We start from the raw sequence: 20,755 nt of genomic DNA on the forward strand, positions 1-20,755 counted from the left end.
TTCCAGGCTCAAGTGATTCTCCCACCTTAGCCTCTGAGTAGCCGGGACCACAGGTGTGTGCCACCGTGCCTGGCTAATATTTGCATCTTTTTAGAGGTGGGGTCTCATCATGTTGCCCAGGCTGGCCTAGAACTCCTGAGCTCAAGTGATCTGTCCGCTTTGACCACTTAAAATGCCGGGATTACAAGCATGAGCCACCCTGCCTGGTCATACTTAAATTTTAATAAAAAGCTTTATAAACAATTAAAGGTAAAAATAATTAAGTAGGAATAACTTTCTATAGTTCTTGATTAATGTTCAGTAATTAAGTTGCTGGCAAATACGATTGACAACATCAAATATAAATATGTACTACACATGCTTCTAAAAATGTGTTTATAGATTTTTCTCTAAAAATGAGATTTGTTATATTTTCAGTTATCCCTTTCACCCTCAGACATATTTTGGGCCACCAGTACAATAGACTCTTTCTATACTTGCCCCTTCCCTTCTCCTCTCATATAATTTGGCCACTAAAATGCCTAAAATCATGAATTCCAAAGTTAGCCTTGCTTTGCTTTCCAGCTTCAAATGACCTCTCTCATCTTGATTAGCCAGTATTGAAAATATGTACCATTTTCAAAGTAGGAGCTACATAAAAGAATGTGAGAGGATCAGCACAAATCTATCATCACTACAAGAAAAACAACTCAACCCACATATCCTGCTGATGATGGGTCAGCAGAATGAGTTTCAACTATGAAGGGCAGCATTATATAGCTGAGAATATAATTAGATTCTATGGAATAAAGATAAACACTTCTACTTTGCAGTTGAAAGCTTAAAACTAAATAGGCCTTTGAAATCATGAGGTTGGCTGCTCACCAAGGTGACACCAAGGTAACTCTATGACAGAATCATGGTATTCAGTGAAAGGGAACAGAAGACACATTGAAAGTAATTTCCCTATGGGCAAGAAGTTAGCAGATTTTATGGACTACAGACATTGTGTTGAAGAAGTAAGTTTAAATCACAGGTAGCTTGATAAAGACTTAATGGTTACCAAGCATTTAAAGCTATAATGAATCTTGCTTTAGACAAATCTTACGTCTCAAATCTTATGTTCTCAAGACAAGTGAAGTCAGGTGATTTATAGGCTTCAACATCTGTGCAGTCTTATAGTGATTTTCAAAGCTGTGGTTTCAGACTATTGCAATTTAGTAGCAAACAGGCCAAAGAGGCTAATAAAATCAAGGAAAAGCCAGATAATTCCTCAACACTGAAGGTAGTTTAAAAAATTTTTGTGTTACTTTTTCTTGTGATGAAGTCAAGGATTTGGAAACCTATCATTGCAAAATATTTATAATATATATTTTGATGGCCCATGATAAATAAGGCATATAATAAATTTATATGACACAAAAATAAATGGGTTTTTTGTTAGTATAAGCTTAAAGGTCACCATAAGCTAAAATTGCATTTGCTTATTTTATTTGGTCTGCCTGATATTAAGTTTGTCAGGTGAAGCTAGAGGGCTCTCCCTATGAAGTCTAGTCCTAATAGATTGTCTAAGAAAGGCATGCTAAAGGGAGGGTTAATAAGGAAATACAAGATATGGGACTAAGGCATGGATTGAGACCTTATGTTGGGTGAAACAGGCAGGAACGCCATTGTCAGTCAGGGGCTGAGACTAGAGGGTCAGGGAAGGTAGACGAGGCAGTGGCTCTGTTCAGGGTTCTTTGTAGTACCTGAATTTTTCTCTATAAGAGAGAAGCTATGTTCTCTCTAAGAGTCAGTCCTATGGGCTTTAGATCAATTGGACAATTTCCACAGCCATGCATTAAAGTTTAACTTCTAGAACCCCTAAGGATACACCCACTTCCCATCACTGGACCTAACATGAAGGTCACATGGGTACAGACACACATCACCTTATTTTAGCTACTTTTGAGAAATGAAAGTTGGTAATAGATGGTATATATGATATACACATACACATACATACCCTGGGCAGGAGAAAAGGCAAATGGCAGAACTAAGGTTTTATAATCTAAGCCTCAGGCTTATTGGTTTCTTGTATAAAATATAAGGAGAGAAAAGGATATTATACTGTATTTTCAAGCAATATTGCTTTCAAAAAGATACTCACCTTTCCTCCATCAGCATTATACTCTTTTTCATCTCCTTCTAACAGTCTGGCTAGTCCAAAATCTGTGATTTTCACATGGTTTGGAGATTTCACTAAGACATTGCGGGCTGCCAAATCCCGATGAACAAGCCGTCTTTCTTCCAGGTACATCATTCCCTGAAAAACATCAAGTTCCTTAATGACAGTCTGTTAATGCCTCAGTTTTTCCTTTAGTCTAAAAAAGAAGTCTCTTAGCCTTCAGTTGGAAGCGTCTAATTTTTTAAGTGAAGCCAGAATTCTAGAATATTTTCAAAATTAGAGAAAACCTGATTTTGAGGGAGAGCAAACCACAAATGGCTTTTGATCTTTTCTCCCTAAAGTCCTATGAGACAAACAAATTACTTGCCCGTGAGCTAAGTGTTAGATGATTATTTTCCAAACAACTTGATATCCTTTTGCAAACAGTTTCATTAGTAAGGTGTACAGGTGTTGTAGTAGATAAGCTAACATATACTTGGATTGACCCACATATTCATAATCATTTTCTTCTCAATAACTTCTGCTTCATGTCACTCTCCCCCTACATATCCAAACAAATACCTCTATCCATAACTTTTAGAAATATTTTATTTGAGGTTTGATGGTGCCAAAATCGCCATCATAGATTCTATGGAGGCCGATTATACTATTCTCCTTATACTATTATATACTAAGAATTATACTATTCTTATTAATTATGCACAGAATTAAGTATATACTCTAGGAGTCTTAAAAACCTATAATTTTTAAGAAGGCTTCTATGGTATCAATCGTCATTATGAGAATCCATAGTGAAATTACATAGCTTGCAATGACACTGAATTAGCCTTTAATATTTTGCCTTTATAAAAACATACAGGGAAATTAAAAATAAAATTTGCCACTGTTGAACAGCAAGAGGCCTAGCTTGTTCTCCTCACAATACATGAATATATAACAACATATAACATGCTATATATTAATATCTATACAAATTCAGAAGAAATGACCCATAGTAGTAATTACTTTATTAATTGTATTTCAGTAGCAGGTGAACTAAGAGTTGCTAAACATTATGTTTAACAAAAGAGCTTATGTAAAACTAAGGAAATAAACCTGAAGCCCAGATTAGAGTGAATATATTTTTGTTGAAGAGTTAGGGGAAACTCTATATTTGATGATTTTAGTTGTAAAAAAGGTCATTTAAAATATATTTGAATTATTATAAAATGGTTGAAGCATACTTTCATGCCAATTGCAAATAAATGCTGTTGGCAGTTAACATCACAACTGCAGGACTTTGAAGGATTAATGATTTCTGATATCAAAACAAAAGCTGTGGAAAACAGACACATAAATCACACAGGTCAAAAAATTATGAACCGTATACCTGGTGTAGTGTAAAGTGAAGATTACCTCAAACAGCATCATGAGCCAAACTCCATATAAATGCACATTAAACACAGCCAGTGGAGATACTGCCTGATATGGTCTAATCAGTCAACAGTTGGGTGACACTCTGAGTATTGGTGTTTTCTGAAATCAACTTACAGCTGAGATTTATGGGACTTTTGCCCTCTCTCCTACACAGTGCTTTGTGGTTGAGTAAATTAGAAATTCCTAAAGTACATCTGAGAACATATAGCCCTTATATAACTTAAAGGATCAAAAAAATAAGCAAATGCATTGCCTTGGAGATAAAGTGTTTTCATGTCTCCCCAGGACATTTCTTTTGAAGAAATGTTCATGAAACATTCATTGTTCTCTTTCTCATCTCCTTCATATCAGAACATGGGATATATGTTGGCAACAGGTTAATATGTATTATGTGCTATTGGCAAGGCACTGAAAAGACAAAAGAGAGAAGATCTGTACATTAAAGGAGAACAGAAGCTAATTAATAAAGTAGGCAGATAGGACTTGAATGGACTGATGTGATACATGCAAGGCATTTAAGAACTGTATTCTGAGTCCCTTATGTAATATAGCTTTGCAACTGACTAGGAGGAGAGACTTCAAAGTGTTACCGAGGCCTAAGTAAGGCTTGAATGATGTCTCGCAGTTGGACAGAGTGAGGATAAAACTGCAGGCAAAAGGAACCAGCACAGGGGCAGCAGCACCATGGTGTACTTGGACAAAGATATGCCATTCTGTATTTCTAAAGCATAATGTATGAGGGTGGGACAGTGGTGAGCAGTGAAAGTGAAAACAGAAGAGGCAGGGTCCAAGAAGGGTCCCTTATATGTCATGGTAAGAAACTTAGACTCTTGTATTTCATCCAGTACACAATTAGGTGATGTGGAATTGGTTTTAAAAAGAAGAGTGATGTAATCCCAGCACTTTGGGAGGCCGAGGCGGGTGGATCACCAGGTCAAGAAATTGAGACCATCCTGGTCAACATGGTGAAACCCCGTCTCTACTGAAAATACAAAAAATTATCTGGGCATGGTGGCGCGTGCCTGTAATCCCAGCTACTCAGGAGGCTGAGGCAGGAGAATTGCCTGAACCCAGGAGGCAGAGGTTGCGGTGAGCCGAGATCGCGCCATTGCACTCCAGCCTGGGTAACGAGCGAAACTCCGTTTCAAAAAAAAAAAAAAAAAGGACAGTGGGAATATTGTTGGATTTTTAGAAACACCACTCTGGTGTCAGTACAGAGAATGGATTGGACACCAGTGTAGCGGAAGGGAGGAGCCATTGCCACAATACAGAAGCAAGTTGATGGGAGCATACATTACAGGTTGCAAATTGTCAGTCCATGGGCTACACCCGTTTTTCAGATTATTTTCTTTAGTTCCCACACTGGGCATGGGTTAGTCATTCTCTTTAGCTGAGACAAACTGCACCCCAATGAGGGCAATTCAACCCCATTTTTCATGATCCCACCAGAATTCTGCTTCCATCACTTACAATACTCGTCTGCTCCTACAAAATTGCTCCTAGTTTAGTTCAACTAAACTAGGCCAGAAGGAATACATCAAGGAATATTTATAAAATAAAATCATCCTTAGTATTTGTTTGAACAATGAAGAAAGAATACAGAGAGAACAATTTTGTTTTTAGACTTTCATAATTTAGGTGGATAATGATCCCTTGAACCACATATTCTAATAAAAGTATCATTTTTATATTTCTTAAACATACGCAGGAAGACTGAGATGTACTTTGTCAATAGGGAACTAAAGCACATTCACCAGGAAATTTAAAACTGCTATGATCCAAATGGTTTTATGTCCTTCATCAAATTTGTATGTTGAAATTCTAGCACCCAAACTGATGGTGTTAGGAGCTGGGGCCTTTGAAAAGTGATTAGGTCATAAGAGTAGAACCTCATGAATGATATTAGCACCCTTATAAAAGAGACCTCAGAGAGATCTGTTACTTCTTCAGCCATGTGAGGTTATAGTAGCTATCAACAACCAGGAATCAGCTTCTCCACTAGACACTACATTTTCTGGCACCGTCATATGGGACTTCCCAGCCCCCCGAGCTATAAGAAATAAATTTGTTTGTGGTATTTTGTTACAGCAGCCTGCGCAGACTGACATTCTAATGACATACTCTACAGTACAAAAATAAACTTCAAAAACTCCAAAAGTTCTTTGAAATTCTATACACAAAGCCTCAGCAGGTGATAGACTATCCTGAAGCTAACTACTATTTGTCCAGAAAATATATTTTCTTCAAAATAACAAAAACTCAATTTAAAGAAACTAGATGACAATCTCTAGACAGTTTCCCTCACCCACCTGACTATCACTAAAAGCAATAAGAACAGAAGTATCTATACGTTACCAAACCATTAAAATACATGTTCATGGTTGCTTTGTAACAAGGAAACAGCATTATACAGATGCATACTTTCAAATTATTGCTTACTACAGCCATCTTAGTCCTGCTTTCACACCTTGAGAGTGTTGAATCACCTGTGGATTGCTCATAATAGCTTTCTCCATATCACAGTCATTAAATAGGATTTTCTTACTGGAAGATCTCATTTGAGTCACGCTCTCTGCTAGTGACTCCTTCAAAATGAAATCACTCTCCAGAGTGTCATCCAACTAAGGTGGCAGACACTTATTAGAAATAACAGTGACAAAAACAAACTGGCTGAAGTCCCTGGAAGTTTTAAGATGAACAAATAAGGGTTATTCATCATGATGCTGTGTTGGTGGGTAAAGAAACCTCATACTCTGCCCTATAGCAATACCCATGTCCATGCCAGGCCAGCTTGAGTAAAGTACATTATGAGAAGAATAACACTGTCAGCAATCACAGCTAACAATGACCTAGTACTTAGAACACAATAGTAATTAAAGTGTTGCTACATTGGTTGGTTAACTTAATCCTATGAGATACATACTGTTGTCATATTTTAAATATGAGAAAACTAAGTCTAAGTGAGGTCAAGTTACTTGCTCCAAGTTATCTAATCAGGGTCCCCCAAGCCCTGGGCCATTGAGTAGCACCAGTCCATGGCCTGTTAGGAACTGGGCTGCACAGCAGGAGGTGAGTGGCAGGCCAGTGAGCATTACTGCCAGAGCTCTGGGTGCTATCAGATTAGTGGCAGCGGCATTAGATTCTCATAGGAAGCTGAACCCATTTTTGAACTGTGCATGTGAGGGATCTAGACTGTGCACTCCTTATGAGAATCTAATGTCTGATGATCTGAGATGAAAAAGTTTCATACTGAAACTATCTCCCCTGCTGGGTCCCCACAAAAGTGGTCCCTGGTGCCAAAAAGATTGGGGACTGCTGACCTAGCTAATGATGGTAGAAGTTGGATTGAATCCCTTGCTCTGATGCCTATAAAGTCTATACTTATAAGCCTATCTTCCCTCTTATTGGGTCACAGGATTATGTGGGCATAGAGAAATTAATGAACATAGTGAAGTCATACAGCTTTTTTTTTTTTTTTTTTTTTTTTTTTGAGACAAGGTCTAGCTCTGTCATCTTGGATGGAGTGCAGTGGCATGATCAGGGCTCACTGCAGCCTCAACCTCCTGGCCTCAAGCAATCTTTCTGCCTCAGACTTCCAAAGTATTGGGAATATAAGCATGGGCCACTGCATCCAGCCTTTTGAAGTCATACAACTTTAAAAGACCCTAGTATTTTGGCAAAAAAAAAAAAAAAAAAAAAAATCCATACCTGGTATTTCTATGAATTTCAAGACATAATGCAAGTGATTGACTTTTTAAACTTATATATAAAACTCAGTTAAATTGTAGCATATTTTTGAAAGTTACCAGGAATTTGAATTGTACAAACTAGAGACTGTTCTTATTTTGGTCACAGAGTATGCAAGATGGTAGAGTGGGTATGAGTGTAAATTCTGTGGTCAATTGCCTTTTTCAAACCCCAGCCCTGCCATGTTCTAGCCTTGTCACTCTGAAAAAGTTATTTAATCTCTGTCATCGCCTTCCTTATCTCTAAATGGGCACAACAGCATCTATCTGGGAGGTTGTTGAGGTAATTAGCATATGCAAAGAGCTTGAATAGCAATTGGCATATAGTAAGTGCAGAACGTGAAAACCTTTATTATTGCTCCACAGATAGCTATAAACAATCCTAGAATGCATAAGAATTACTTACCCTCCTTAACTTTAATTGCCTATTTCCGTAAATCTGAGAACCTCAGCTAATATATCACAGTGGGTGTTTAATAAATGTTTGCAAATGGTGATACATATACTTATAACCTACCCATCATGATTAATGTGTGAATACAGTTTAAGAATTATCACTATTCAAAGTATTATTTTGACAACAATTCACCCGAGGATGCTGTCATATAAGAAAAAAAATTAGGAGACATATTAAAAGATTTGGTGCCCTCTATAAATATATCACAGACTCAGGGATTTAGTGAAGATAAAGGTCACGAATAAAATAGATCTAAAAGGTTCAGTGCTGCAGAATGTTTTCTATGGGTTAATAAAAGAGTAGGTTTTCTATACCAAGATAACTGTCACTTATCACACAATATGGGGGGAGTTTTTGAAAGAAGTGTTTTAGGGTCATTTTGTCTACTTCATGATCCAAATGCCACAAGTCTGATTTAATCCAAACTATTCAAAATTTTACCATTTTTTCATATCTTCTCTGTAATCCCTAGTAAGTTATCAGAGAATGCATACTTATTTCACATTTTGCTCATACCTCTTAAAATGTGTAATCCACAGTAAATACAAGCTGACTAGAGAAAGTTGTATTTTATTCTTATTTTCAGAAATGAACTTAAATATAAAATTCAAGGAAAATTTTATTAGAATTGAATTTAACATTTTAATTTCTGGCTAGAATCAACTCATATAAATTGCTTTATGGAAAAGAACAAATAATGACTTAATTTTAAAATATTGGTATTAACAAACACCTAGCTATAACCTTCTTTTCAATCTTATGTGAGTCACAACAATCTGGCAAAAAGCATTATTATTGTTTTAATTCAATGTGAAAATGTATTTTTTTCCCAGCTGCCAGAAGCTAAAGGAAGTCAAGAGAGACTGGACTATTTCTGACAGTAAGTATTTGCTTCTCACATATTGGCCATGCGACAATTTCATCAAATACATGTGTGGAGCTAAAAATTTCAAGCTGCAGTCAGCTCTCACAGGCATTAATCTCTGCAGTTAGCAAAAGAACATTTTTTTTTCTGTTTTCATTCTAATAACCTGAAGCTTTCTTAATAACAGGAAGCTTCAGGAAACCTAACTTCAAATGAAAATATCTCCTTTTCTCTACCTTTCCTTCTAAAAGCAATTCTATCCCTGGGGAAAAAAGAATCCAACTATAATGCTTACTACGCTTAGGGCTAAAGACATAAGCATGTTCAAGGAAAGAAAGGGATCTTTTTGGATTAAGTAACTGATTTTATCCAAATAGTACATAAAGGGAATATAAGGGGACTCAGTGATGGAATCACCTGAGCAGTCTTTTTCACCAGCAGAAGCTGGTTCATGGCGGAGTGAAAAGAACACAGACCTGAGTGTTGTGGGACAGAAGTTTTGGACATACTGTTAACTAGGTTTATGATCACAGGTACTCATTTCACCTCTGCTATAAAAGTGATGAATTGGCCTAAATGATCCCTGAGGTTACTGCTAGCTTTAAATTTTTATTCCATGATAGATGAAACTGTAAAATGTATCTATCTGAAATATTAAATTGTGGGCCAATAATAGACCCAGTAAAGAGGTAGAGTAGATGTCTTCCTTCAAATATTTAGAGACAGTCGTGAATATCTTTTAGTAAAAGTCATTTTAGTGCATCCTAATTTTAAAATATAAGACTCCAAAAACCTTGGTTACTTATTAGGTATGTGATTTTGGTTAATTTATACAACATTTATGTTTCACTTTCTTTATTTGTTAAATGGGGACAATAATAGTATCTACCTTGAGGGTTGTCTTGAAGATTCAAAATATGGTTTAAAATTTGGAAAACAGCCAAACATTCACTATTATAAGATACCATGTATATTTAAAATAAATAAGCACAAATTCATCTTTTTTATTAAAAATATGATTTGGCCACTTTATAGAAAAGACAGCCAAAAAACACCTGTTGGTTACTCAGCATGGTTAGGTGTAATAACTTCTGCTACTCATTCTATTTGTTCCTGAATGTTCTTTCTATTATTCTATCCAGGGGAAGAAAAACATATTCACATGGCTGTCCTGAGCCAGCTTGGAGTTGACACTTATAGTTAATTCTCACACTTCCAGCTACAGCCATGATCTTCAAGAAGCTTAGGCTAGGTTGCAGATCTTAAGATGATTTTGGAATACTAAGGAGAACCAAATTTCTGTCAGTTTAATAATTATAATAGAAATTATTGTTTGCTATCTATTTGAAATTTTTCACAGATTGTTCCAATAACATATTTGAGTGTGTGCGAGTGTGTGTGCATGTGTGTGTGCATGCACACTTGCATGTGGGAGATGTTGTGGTGTGCTGCCCAGAAACCTCTTCAGGACCTGGGCACTCAGCTGGAAGTTTTGGCTGCTGATGATTCCTCTCAGCTTCCTCACTCTTGGGACATGGACACTCCAACTGAGCTGCTAAGGGAGCGGCTTTGCTAGGATGTTCTCCCTCCTGTAAAAGGAAGCCCACATCCAGTGACTGGTTGATGCAACATTACAAAGACCATATCCTTTTGGACAAGTATGAGGCATTATTCCAGTTCCAGGGCTTCCTGTCAGATTGGATGAGGCCTCTCTTGTGGTTTCCTTGTAGGACATTTTTTTTTCTCTGTTCAGTACTGCTTTGCATGTGGCCTTATAGGTGTTGTTCTTGAAAACATTTGTCAAAAGAAAACTTCCTGCATGTAAATCTGACTCAGACTATTTTCTGGGAGCCAATTTAAGGCAATGTGTGTGACTTCGTTTCTTTTAGGATGTCAGACACACAGAATTTTGGGCTAATCATACTCCATGATGCATACATATGATTATAATTGTCTCCCTAGATTTTCCATCCAAATCCCTTTCTTCCATCCAAAGTGTCTACAACAGTGTTTTTAAATTCATAACATTCCAATCTATCATTCATATTTTTAGTTTTATCTATATTTTTTTAAAGTAGGGTTTATATTACTTTTAATACATAACTATGCATTACATGGGATCATGCTTTACTTATGCTTTCTAAGATTCAAACATGTTGCTATAATCAAGTTTATTGCTGCTCACTGTTACATAGAATTATAATACAAACTCACAGACATACACATATATAACATACACATACGCTATCAATTTATTGTCTATTCCCTTATTTTGATAGGCACCAGATTCTCCTCCATTTCCTTGACAGTGCAAACAACACTAAATTCTATCGTTTGTGCAATGCTCTAAGTTCACTGAACAATATAAATAATCTGCTATTAAGTACTAATTTTAGCGTAGGTGACTCTGGACAAGTAATACTATTGATAGTCACTGCCAAAGACCAACACAGAGAGGAATTTCTTTAAGTTAGAATACTGAAATCATATAAGGAAAACAAAATAGAATTGTACATGTTATTGTATATACTTGTATGTACAATAAGTGGTTAACAGTTATTAATCTGTCAGTGACTGTTCTGAATCCCCTGTGTATGGGAACTCACAGGAATGCAATGAAATCTGTATTACTACTACTACTTCCATTTTAAGATGAGAAAATTGATGTACAGAGAGGTAAAATAACTTGTACAAGGGTGATAACTAGCACATGACAAAATTATCAGAACTAAGATTTGTCTGCAGGCAGCTTGATTCCAGAAACAATGATCTTAACCATTATGCAATATGACCATATACATAAAACTATACTCAGTGGACTACAAGCCATTTATGAAACTCACAAAACTAAAGGTAATCTAGAAAATGGGTGCTCTATGAATTCGGTGAAGAGAAAACACTTCCACATGAGAAACATTTAAGGCTTTTAAACAAGCCTCTTTAGTTTTGCTGGATTCCCCAAGGATGGCGCCTCTGGAGGCTCTTTAAAAACCAACTATTTGTGAATTTCACTGTGTCGTCAACAACGTGAAACCTGCCTGGCATCAGTAAGTGGCACTCTATACATGTTTGTGATTGGAGTAAATGAACCATAAGACCAGAATTTTGTAAGTCTGTCCAGGAAGTAGTAATTTTTCTTTGCAGCATAGATAGAACAATTTAAAATCTGTAGTATTCATGATGGAATGTGGAAAAGCAAACCCTGCCACATTTAGGCTAAGCCCCAGATGTTGATATTAGTCTCACAGCGGAAGAGAAAAGGGAAGACCATTTACAGATTTCTGAGGCTGACAGAGATAAGAGAATTTTTTCTTCTTGCTCCCTATATTTTCTTCAGAAGTTTCATTTACCACTCATGGCAAGCTTTTAGAACATCCATTTGAACAACAGCCTCCTTGATCCCTTAAGCCCTCTTAAGAAAAGCAAAAAATAAATAAGTGAAATCAAAACCAAAAAAGCAAATTAAACAGCATGTGTGAAAAGCCTCTGCTTTCTTACTACATTGTGAGTAAAAAAACTCATCTGCCTGCATCAAGAGAATATCAAGCATGCTACAGTGTTTCCTCCCATTGACCTCTTGCCAATATGATTACAACGGGAGAAGTGAATTGTGTAGTGTCCAAACTCTCGTGGGGAGGTTTACTTAAAATGGATTACTTCTACTCCTAAGGCAGCCGATCAATAAAGATGTGGTTTGCAATGAGAATGGAGATGTCTGTGGGCTGTAGTAGTTATCCTCTGTGTCTCTTTTGAAATTAATTAAAAATCAATGAAGTGTGTAACCTATTAATACAGCAACCTCTAGATTAATAGAAGCTGAGCCTTTCTCTGAGCATACATACTGTGTAAATGCATTCAGAGGGTATAGAGAGGCGGTTGAATGTTTGACACCTTAGTAATAATTGAACAGAAACAGATTATTCCTAATATTTTGTGGTTTCACAGAATTGTATGCTACTGGTAGAAAACCTTAAAGCTTAGGGATAGGGATATGTATAATTTTCCTTCTTAAGCAGATTATTTCAAATTTTATGAGGTATCCTTATTTCAAAGCAAAACTTCTAGTCATGATATAGACCTAAAGAATGTTAACAACTATTTTTTTAAGTGTGATTTACTTATCTATATGTCCAGGCAGTTGAGTTTATTTATAATTGCCGAATATTTTTGTAAGTATATTTGCATTAAATCATGTGAAATTCCTAGAACACTAAAGGTTCTTTGCAACTTGAGTATCCACATAAGAAGTTGAAACGTGTGCCATTCAACTCAGATCTGCCTTGTCTCATTTGGACGGCAATGGGCTTGGCCCAACTATGCAAATATCTGCCCAGCAGATGTAAAACTTACAAGAGTGGCACCCATCTACTACTTTCTAGAAGTCACCCAGCCACTTTCAAACTGCCTGATCAGACCCATCCTTGCCTTCCTCAGGCTTGTTCCTCTCAAAATCCTCAGAAGGATCTGAACCACAGCTTCTGTTTTCATCTACATCCCTTATGGTCGATTTGAATGCCCATTTTGATCCACATCTTTGTTTCTACCTTTGCATTCTTCCTCGGAATTCCAAGGCATCGTTTCTATCTAGCTCCTGCATAAAGACCATGAGAAAAAGACACCTGCTTTGCAACTTGGATCATTTTCTAGCCTAACATTACCATAGAAGTACCAGATACCATCACATTACTTACAATGTGAATCGTCTATCTTTAATTACTGAAACTGTCAAGAAGGTGTCCTGGGAGAGTCTGCTGTCTTTACAGGCTTCAGGACACATGTGGTAGTATAGTAATAATATAAATTTCACTATTTCCTGGCCCAACCTGCTTGCAGAGCACCTGTAGCTTCTTGCCTCTAAGAAGCCTTTTGCAGGTATTTCTTTCTTTTTGGAGGGGGGCGCAGAGGGAGGGAGTTTTGCTCTTGTTGCCCAGGCTGGAGTGCAATGGTGTGATCTTGGCTCACCATGACCTCTGCCTCCCAGGTACAAGTGATTCTCCTGCCTCATCCTCCCAAGTAGCTGAGATTACAGGCATGTGCCACCATGCCTGGCTAATTTTGTATTTTCTTTTTAGTAGAGATGGGGTTTATTGATGTTGGTCAGGCTGTTCTCGATCTCCCGACCTCAAGTGATCCACCCGCCTCAGCCACCCAAAGTGCTGGGGTTATAAGTGTGAGCCACTGTGCCCAGCCCTTTTGCAGATATTTCTAGGGTTTGCCAGGAGCCTAATAGATGCTCATGAATAATCATCTTTTTTTTGTTTGTTTTTTAGGGCTCTTCACTGATATCTGCAGTTGTGGAACCCACAGCTAAAGACTGTGTGGAAATGCTGATGTCTTTCCTGGGGCTATCTCTTGATGCTTCAGAAGCTGCAGCTTGTAATATTTCAAACCATTGTAATTTTGCCCTTCGATCTTCCTCACTGCGTCAATGCCCTGCCATCTTCCACACAGCCTCTTCTACCCTCTTCTAAACTTTGTGCCATATTTCATCCTCAGCTGTATTAGTAGCTGTTCTTGAGTCCCTAGTAACAAACATTCTCCTTAAAAATCTTCAGAAACTTTATATACGGATTCCATAAAAGATCAGATCTAGACCAAGAGGTAGGCATTGAAGATTGACATCTCTCTCTTTGCTTAAGTCTCCTCGTTTTAACTGTGTGCATTTGCCACCATTTCCTCATTTTCCTTTATCCTTCAACAACATACACGCATACCATGCACATACACCAAACCATGTTTCCACTCAGGTAGCCAAAAAAGTCCATGAGCAACTTGTCTCTCCTTTGCACTCCAGCTTCTTTCCTTGGAATTCTTCACCTTGAACTCTGTGGCCAAGCAAAGCTGGAAACCCTCTAATTTCTTTTGCCTTTATACTCACTATGTCCTTTACCTGGAACACTCCCTCACTATACACCGCTACACTCTTCCTACCTTGCTACAGATACACTCTTGGTCAAATTAAATGTTTCTTAGATGGCAAATTAGACGTCATTTCCTCCACAAGATCTTCCTCCACTCTTGATTGATTGGATCACTCTATGACATAATGTCCAATTTTTTTTTCCTTTTTTGAGACGGAGTTTCGCTCTTGTTACCCAGGCTGGAGTGCAATGGCACGATTTCAGCTCACCGCAACCTCCGACTCCTGGGTTCAGGCAATTCTCCTGCCTCAGCCTCCTGAGTAGCTGGGATTACAGGCATGCGCCACCGTGCCCAGCTAATTTTTTGTATTTTTAGTAGAGACTGGGTTTCACCATGTTGACCAGGATGGTCTCGATCTCTTGACCTCATGATCCACCCGCCTCGGCCTCCCAAAGTGCTGGGATTACAGGCATGAGCCACCGTGCCCGGCTAGAATGTCCAATTTTATTTATATCTGTAGATATATATCTATCCATCCATCAGTCCCTCCTTACATTCATCCAAGCATCCATTGGAAGCTAAATCCTGAGATTATCAAGCATTATTTTAAAATAGCTATTTTGATTTGTGGCTAAATCAAAGTTATTTTATGACCAGAAAGAACAAAAACTTCTATGCTCAGACTTTATAAATGCTATATAACAAATTACCCAATGCTAGCAGTTTCAAGTAGAGAGTAGAAAAAGCCCAATGCTGAAATGTGTGTGTATGTATATACCTGTATATATGTGTATATATGTATTGAGATTCATATAAACACATACATATGTATGTGTGTGTGTGTGTATATATAAATCTCAATAGACCACTCATCTATTGATTTGATGAATTTGTCTATTTTTAAGAGAATTAAATGCTACAGTGAGAGATGGAAGTAGAAAGCTACAATTTTTTGGCTTGTTAAAATCTGAAAAATAATTTTTTTTATCCTCTATTCTTTGCTTCAAACCTTTATCGATTGAGTGCCTGGAAGTGTGAATGGCGTGTTCCTGTAGAGATAACATAATTCAGTTTGACCCTCCTCACATTTACCAATTTCATCATGTTTTTGGCAGTCAATAAATAGTAGTCGATTAATTTCCTCTCTCCCTATTCTATTATTCATCCTTACTCTTTCTATTGCCTTTGGATAAGAGGTTTGGGAAGAAGAAATTTCCAGAAGTAATAAATACACTTGCAAACATAACCTCATAACAAAAAAAAGGAAGAAAAAAGATATAATAAATTTTAATACTATTGACAATAATTGTGTATTGCTGATGATTTTTATTACATTGTCCTTTGATTTTTATTTTTGAGTATTAAACATCTGTTAATTATCAGGCTGGCTTGCATATATGTTGCAAATTGCTTGCTGAATATTAATTCCAGAATACTACTTGGGGTTTAGGCTAAATACTATGTGTTTTCCCACAATTGTAGGGAAATTGGGGTATTTTTCATGTACACTGACAATATGAAATTTGAAAGCTGACCTCTTCTTTTGGTCTCCTCTCCAGATCACAGATTTATGTGGTTAATATCTCATATGAAGGTTAAAAACACACATTATAAATGGTACTAAAGGGTCATTTTTAACCCATTCCTGTTTCTCCTTGGCATCTAGGGGAGTGGAGTGCAGAAATGAAGACTGCTTTCTAGGACAAGACTTCCCAAGATTTCAGTATCAGCTCTGCCACTAACTATATGCAATCATGTGCATGGTAGACAGGGTAGCTACTCAGTCTACCAATATCTACATTAATAAAATGGAAATAATAATACTTATAAGGTTGTGAAAATTAAACGGCTATATGTAAAACTCTTAGAACAGTTAATACTAACAACACTGAGTGTTTACTCTTATGTCCTTTGTCCAGCACTTTGCATTATAGATTATTCTTGTTTTCAGAAGTTCAGTTTTTAAGTAACTTGTAATTTCCTCAGACATTTCAAAATAAACTTTTGTACTTAGAATCCCAAAGATCATCTATCAACTGACAACCACATCTCCTAGTAATGCTGTCTCTTTCATGTAATGGTTTAATTTCAGCAACCTTACCATCTTTAAAGTTTGTGGAGCTTTTTTTCTATACTTCCATTTCTGACTATAATTATCTATATGACATTTCACTTTGATGTTTAAAAGATAATAGGGTAGAAAATGGAAATAAGAAAAACATTCTCATATAGTAATTAGGAAGAATTTAAAAATCATTAAATATACTAAAATTGGCTTATCTTTAACCTTCACTGGACACTCATTGAACTTCAGCTGGATGACTATATATTCATCATTAGAATAATATTTAAGTACATGGGGAAAAGCTGTAAATATGTACCTATACATAAGGTTTAAAGGTAAAACAAAATTCAATATTTTGTGTTACTCTTAGGTTATCTATAATTGAATCTCACTAATAACATGTAAATTAGTCACATTTTAAAAATTTTACTTTTGCCTCTTTTAGAAATACGTTAAGAATGAAAATCAGGGACATCTTATATTTGTGTATAGGTATGCATATTTCATTAGCCTATCACCTACTTAAAGTTATAGAAGAAAAGACAAAATATCATTTATTTTCTCTTGATTACTTTCTAGCTTATTGCATACACAATATACATTGTATATACAACTTACTCTCTCTGCATTTGGAAAGAATAAAGTTTCCTTGTTTCTCTAAACATTTTTTTATTGAATAGAAATTATGTGCTGGGCACTCTGCTGTTTTACATATAATGATGACACAGTGTTTCCTTCAAGCTATTCATTGTCTGCTGTGAGAAACATACATGGACACAAATAGGTTATGTAAAGGATGGGTTCAGAAAGTACAGAAAAAAGGAAATATAACATATTCTGTGTTGATTACAAAAAAAATCACAGAAGAGGTGGAATTTGAGCTTTTTATTGAACGACAATTAGATATTTATATTTTTGGATAAAATGCAGTAAGTAAAGGACATCCTAGACATAAGAAAATGCATGTAAAAAAGAGTTCTAAAAGGTAATGGCATGTTTAGAAAAAATGGCAAGTTCTTGAGGATTGGATCAAAATTGACAATGGCTAGAAGTGCCAAAATTAAGTGTCTAACTTAATTGTGATTGCCTGACATGACGTGCAAAGCATTTATTAAAAGTCTTGATAAGACAAATTGACATGATCAGATTTGGCAGTGGGTGGAGGACAAACACGGGAAAAGCACATTAGAAAGAATCAAGGAGATCAATCGGGATACTGTAATACTAGTTCCAATAGCAACAGTTTGGTGTTTGACTAAGACAGTAACATGGAGAATTAAGTTTAGATTAGAGCAGCAGACAGATATGGAAGCTTATCAATGAGGTTAAAACATAAGAGAGCATGAGATAACTCAGATGTTTTCTTTTAGTGTGAACTTAGGGAAAACACTATTATTAAATAAGTGGATGCCAGGAAAGATTCCCAGTAAAAATGACCAAACATAATGGCCATATTTGTAGGAGAAGAACAAAGACAAACATTTATTGTGGAGTTGGAGAGGAAATGAGAGAATTTTAAGAAGGTAAATTAGTGACAGTGTCAAATACAATAGGGACGTAAAAAAGGAAAACAAGGGCATCCCTTGAATTTGGAAATGAGAATATTAGCAACCTGGTGAGTCACTAGATTGCAGCGGACTCAGGAATGAACAAGGATTTGAAGAAGAGTGGTCCACACACACAAAATGAGGCTCTTAAAAATAAATGAATACACAGGCTGTTACTTTTGAAAGAGGAAGTCGCAAGTTTGGGATTGTTTATTCCTCCATCCCCAGATAATTGAAATATTTACATGATACATGGGAGGAACCAGAGGGGAGATATTGATGATACAGGTTGAGAAAAATGATGGAGAAATGTTCCAGCAGCAGGGATGGGATCATATATACATATAAGAAGGCAGGCTTTGTAAAGAAAGAGACACTTCCTCTAAGATGGTAACAAAGCCAAAATGTAAAGACCATTGACATGATGAAAAAACTGGATCAACTAATGGGCAAAACAACCAGCTAGCATCAAAATGGCAGGAACAAATTCACACATAACAATATTAACCTTAAATGTAAATGGGCTAAATGCCCCAATCAAAAGACACAGACTGGCAAATTGGATAAAAAGTCAAGACACATCAGTGTGCTGTATTCAGGAAACCAATCTCACCTGCAAAGACACACTTAGGCTCAAAATAAAGCTATGGAGAAAGATTTACCAAGCAAATGGAGAGTAAAAAAAGGGAGTTGCAATCCTAGTCTCTGATAAAACAGACTTTAAACCAACAAAGATCAAAAGAGACAAAGAAGGGCATTATATAATGGTGAAGGGATTAATGCAACAAGAATTAACTATCCTAAATATATATGTAGCCAATATATGAGCACCAAGATACATAAAGCAAGTTTTTAATGACCTACCAAGAGACTTAGACTCCCCCACAATAACAGTGGAAGACTTTAACACCCCACTGCCAATACTAGATAGATTAATGAGACAGAAAATTAACAAGGATATCCAGGACTTGAATTCAGATCTAGACCAAGTGAACTTAATAGGCATCTACAGAACTCTCCACCCCAAAACCACAGAATATGCATTTTTCTCAGCACCACATAAATAGAAGTAAAACACTGCTCAGGAAATACAAAAGAATGGAAATCATAACAAACAGTCTCTCAGACCATAGTGCAATCAAATTAGAACTCAGGATTAAGAAACTCACTCAAAACCACACAACTATATGGAAAGTAAACAATCTCCTCTTGAATAACTACTGGGTAAATAATGAAATGAAGAAATAAAGATGTTCTTCTACACCAATGAGAATGAAGACACAATGTACCAGAATCTCTGGGACACATTTAAAGCAGCATCTAGAGGGAAATTTATAGCACTAAATGCCCACAGGAGAAGCAAGGAAAGATCTAAAATCAATACCCTAACATCATGATTAAAAGAACTAGAGAGGCAAGATCAAACAAAATCAAAAGTTACCAAGAAGGCAAGAAATAACTAAGATCAAACAGAACTGAAGGATATAGAGATACACACACAAAAAAAACCTTCAAAAATCAATAAATCCAGGAGTTGGTTTTTTTAAAAGGTCAACAAAACAGACCATTAGCCATGCTAATAAAAAAGGAGAGAAGATTCAAAGAGAGGCAATAAAAAATGATAAAGGCTATATCACCACCGATCCCACATAAATACAAACTACCATCAGAGATTACTACAAACACCTCTATGCAAATAAACCAGTAAATCAGGAAGAAATGGATAAATTCCTGGACACTTACACCCTCCCAAGACTAAACCAAGAAGAAGTTGAATTCCTGAATAGACCAACAACAAGGTCTGAAGTTGAGGTAGCAATTAATAGCCTACCAACCAAAAAAAAAAAGTCCAGGACCAGACAGGTTCACCACTGAATTCTACCAGAGGTACAAAGAGGAGCTGGTACCATTCCTTCTGAAACTATTTCAAACAGTGCAAAAATAGGGAATCCTGCCTAACTCATTTTACGAGACCAACATCATCTTGATACCAAAATCTGGCAGAGATGAAACTAAAAGAGAAAATTTAAGGCCAATATCCATGATGAACATTGATGCAAAAATCATCAGTAAAATACTGACAAACCGAATCCTACAGCACATCAAAAAGCTTATCTATCACAATCAAGTTGGCTTCATCCCAGGGATGCAAGGATGGTTCAACATCTGCAAATCTATAAACATAATCCATCACATAAACAGAACCAAAGACAAAAACCACATGATTATCTCAATAGATGCACAGCAGGCCTTTGACAAAATTAATAATAAAATATAAAAATTCTCAATAAACTAGGTATCAATGGAACATATCTCAAAATAATAAGAGCTATTTATGACAAACCCACAGCAATATCATACTGAATGGGCAAAAACTGGAAGCATTCCCTTTGAAATCTGGCACAAAACTCATCACTCCTATTCAACACAGTATTGGAAGTTCTCGCTAGGGCAATCAGGTAAGAGAAAGAAATAAAGTGTATATTCAAATAGTAAGAGAGGACATCAAACTGTCACTGTCTGCAGATGACATGATTGCATATTTAGAAAACTCCATAATCTCAGCCCAAAATCTCCTTAAGTTGATAAGCAACTTCAGTAAAGTCTCAGGATACAAAATCAATGTGCAAAAATCACAAGCATTGCTATAC

The 20,755-nt window shown here is 36.4% G+C and overlaps 1 protein-coding gene across 5 annotated transcripts in view; it reads right to left on the reverse strand.

Annotated features, from left to right (window-relative positions):
• The window catches only part of ERBB4 (erb-b2 receptor tyrosine kinase 4), a 1,220,557-nt gene that overhangs the window by 54,777 nt on the left and 1,145,025 nt on the right, over positions 1-20,755 (reverse strand). For all 5 annotated transcript variants that reach the window (XM_035306587.3, XM_035306586.3, XM_008999419.5 and 2 more), the window contains one exon: positions 2,129-2,284. In XM_035306587.3, the coding sequence (XP_035162478.1) occupies positions 2,129-2,284 (156 nt within the window). The remainder of the gene's footprint in view (positions 1-2,128; positions 2,285-20,755) is intronic.

The sequence above is a fragment of the Callithrix jacchus genome, chromosome 6 (genome assembly GCF_049354715.1).
Source record: "Callithrix jacchus isolate 240 chromosome 6, calJac240_pri, whole genome shotgun sequence".
In the NCBI taxonomy this organism is placed as follows: domain Eukaryota; kingdom Metazoa; phylum Chordata; class Mammalia; order Primates; family Cebidae; genus Callithrix; species Callithrix jacchus.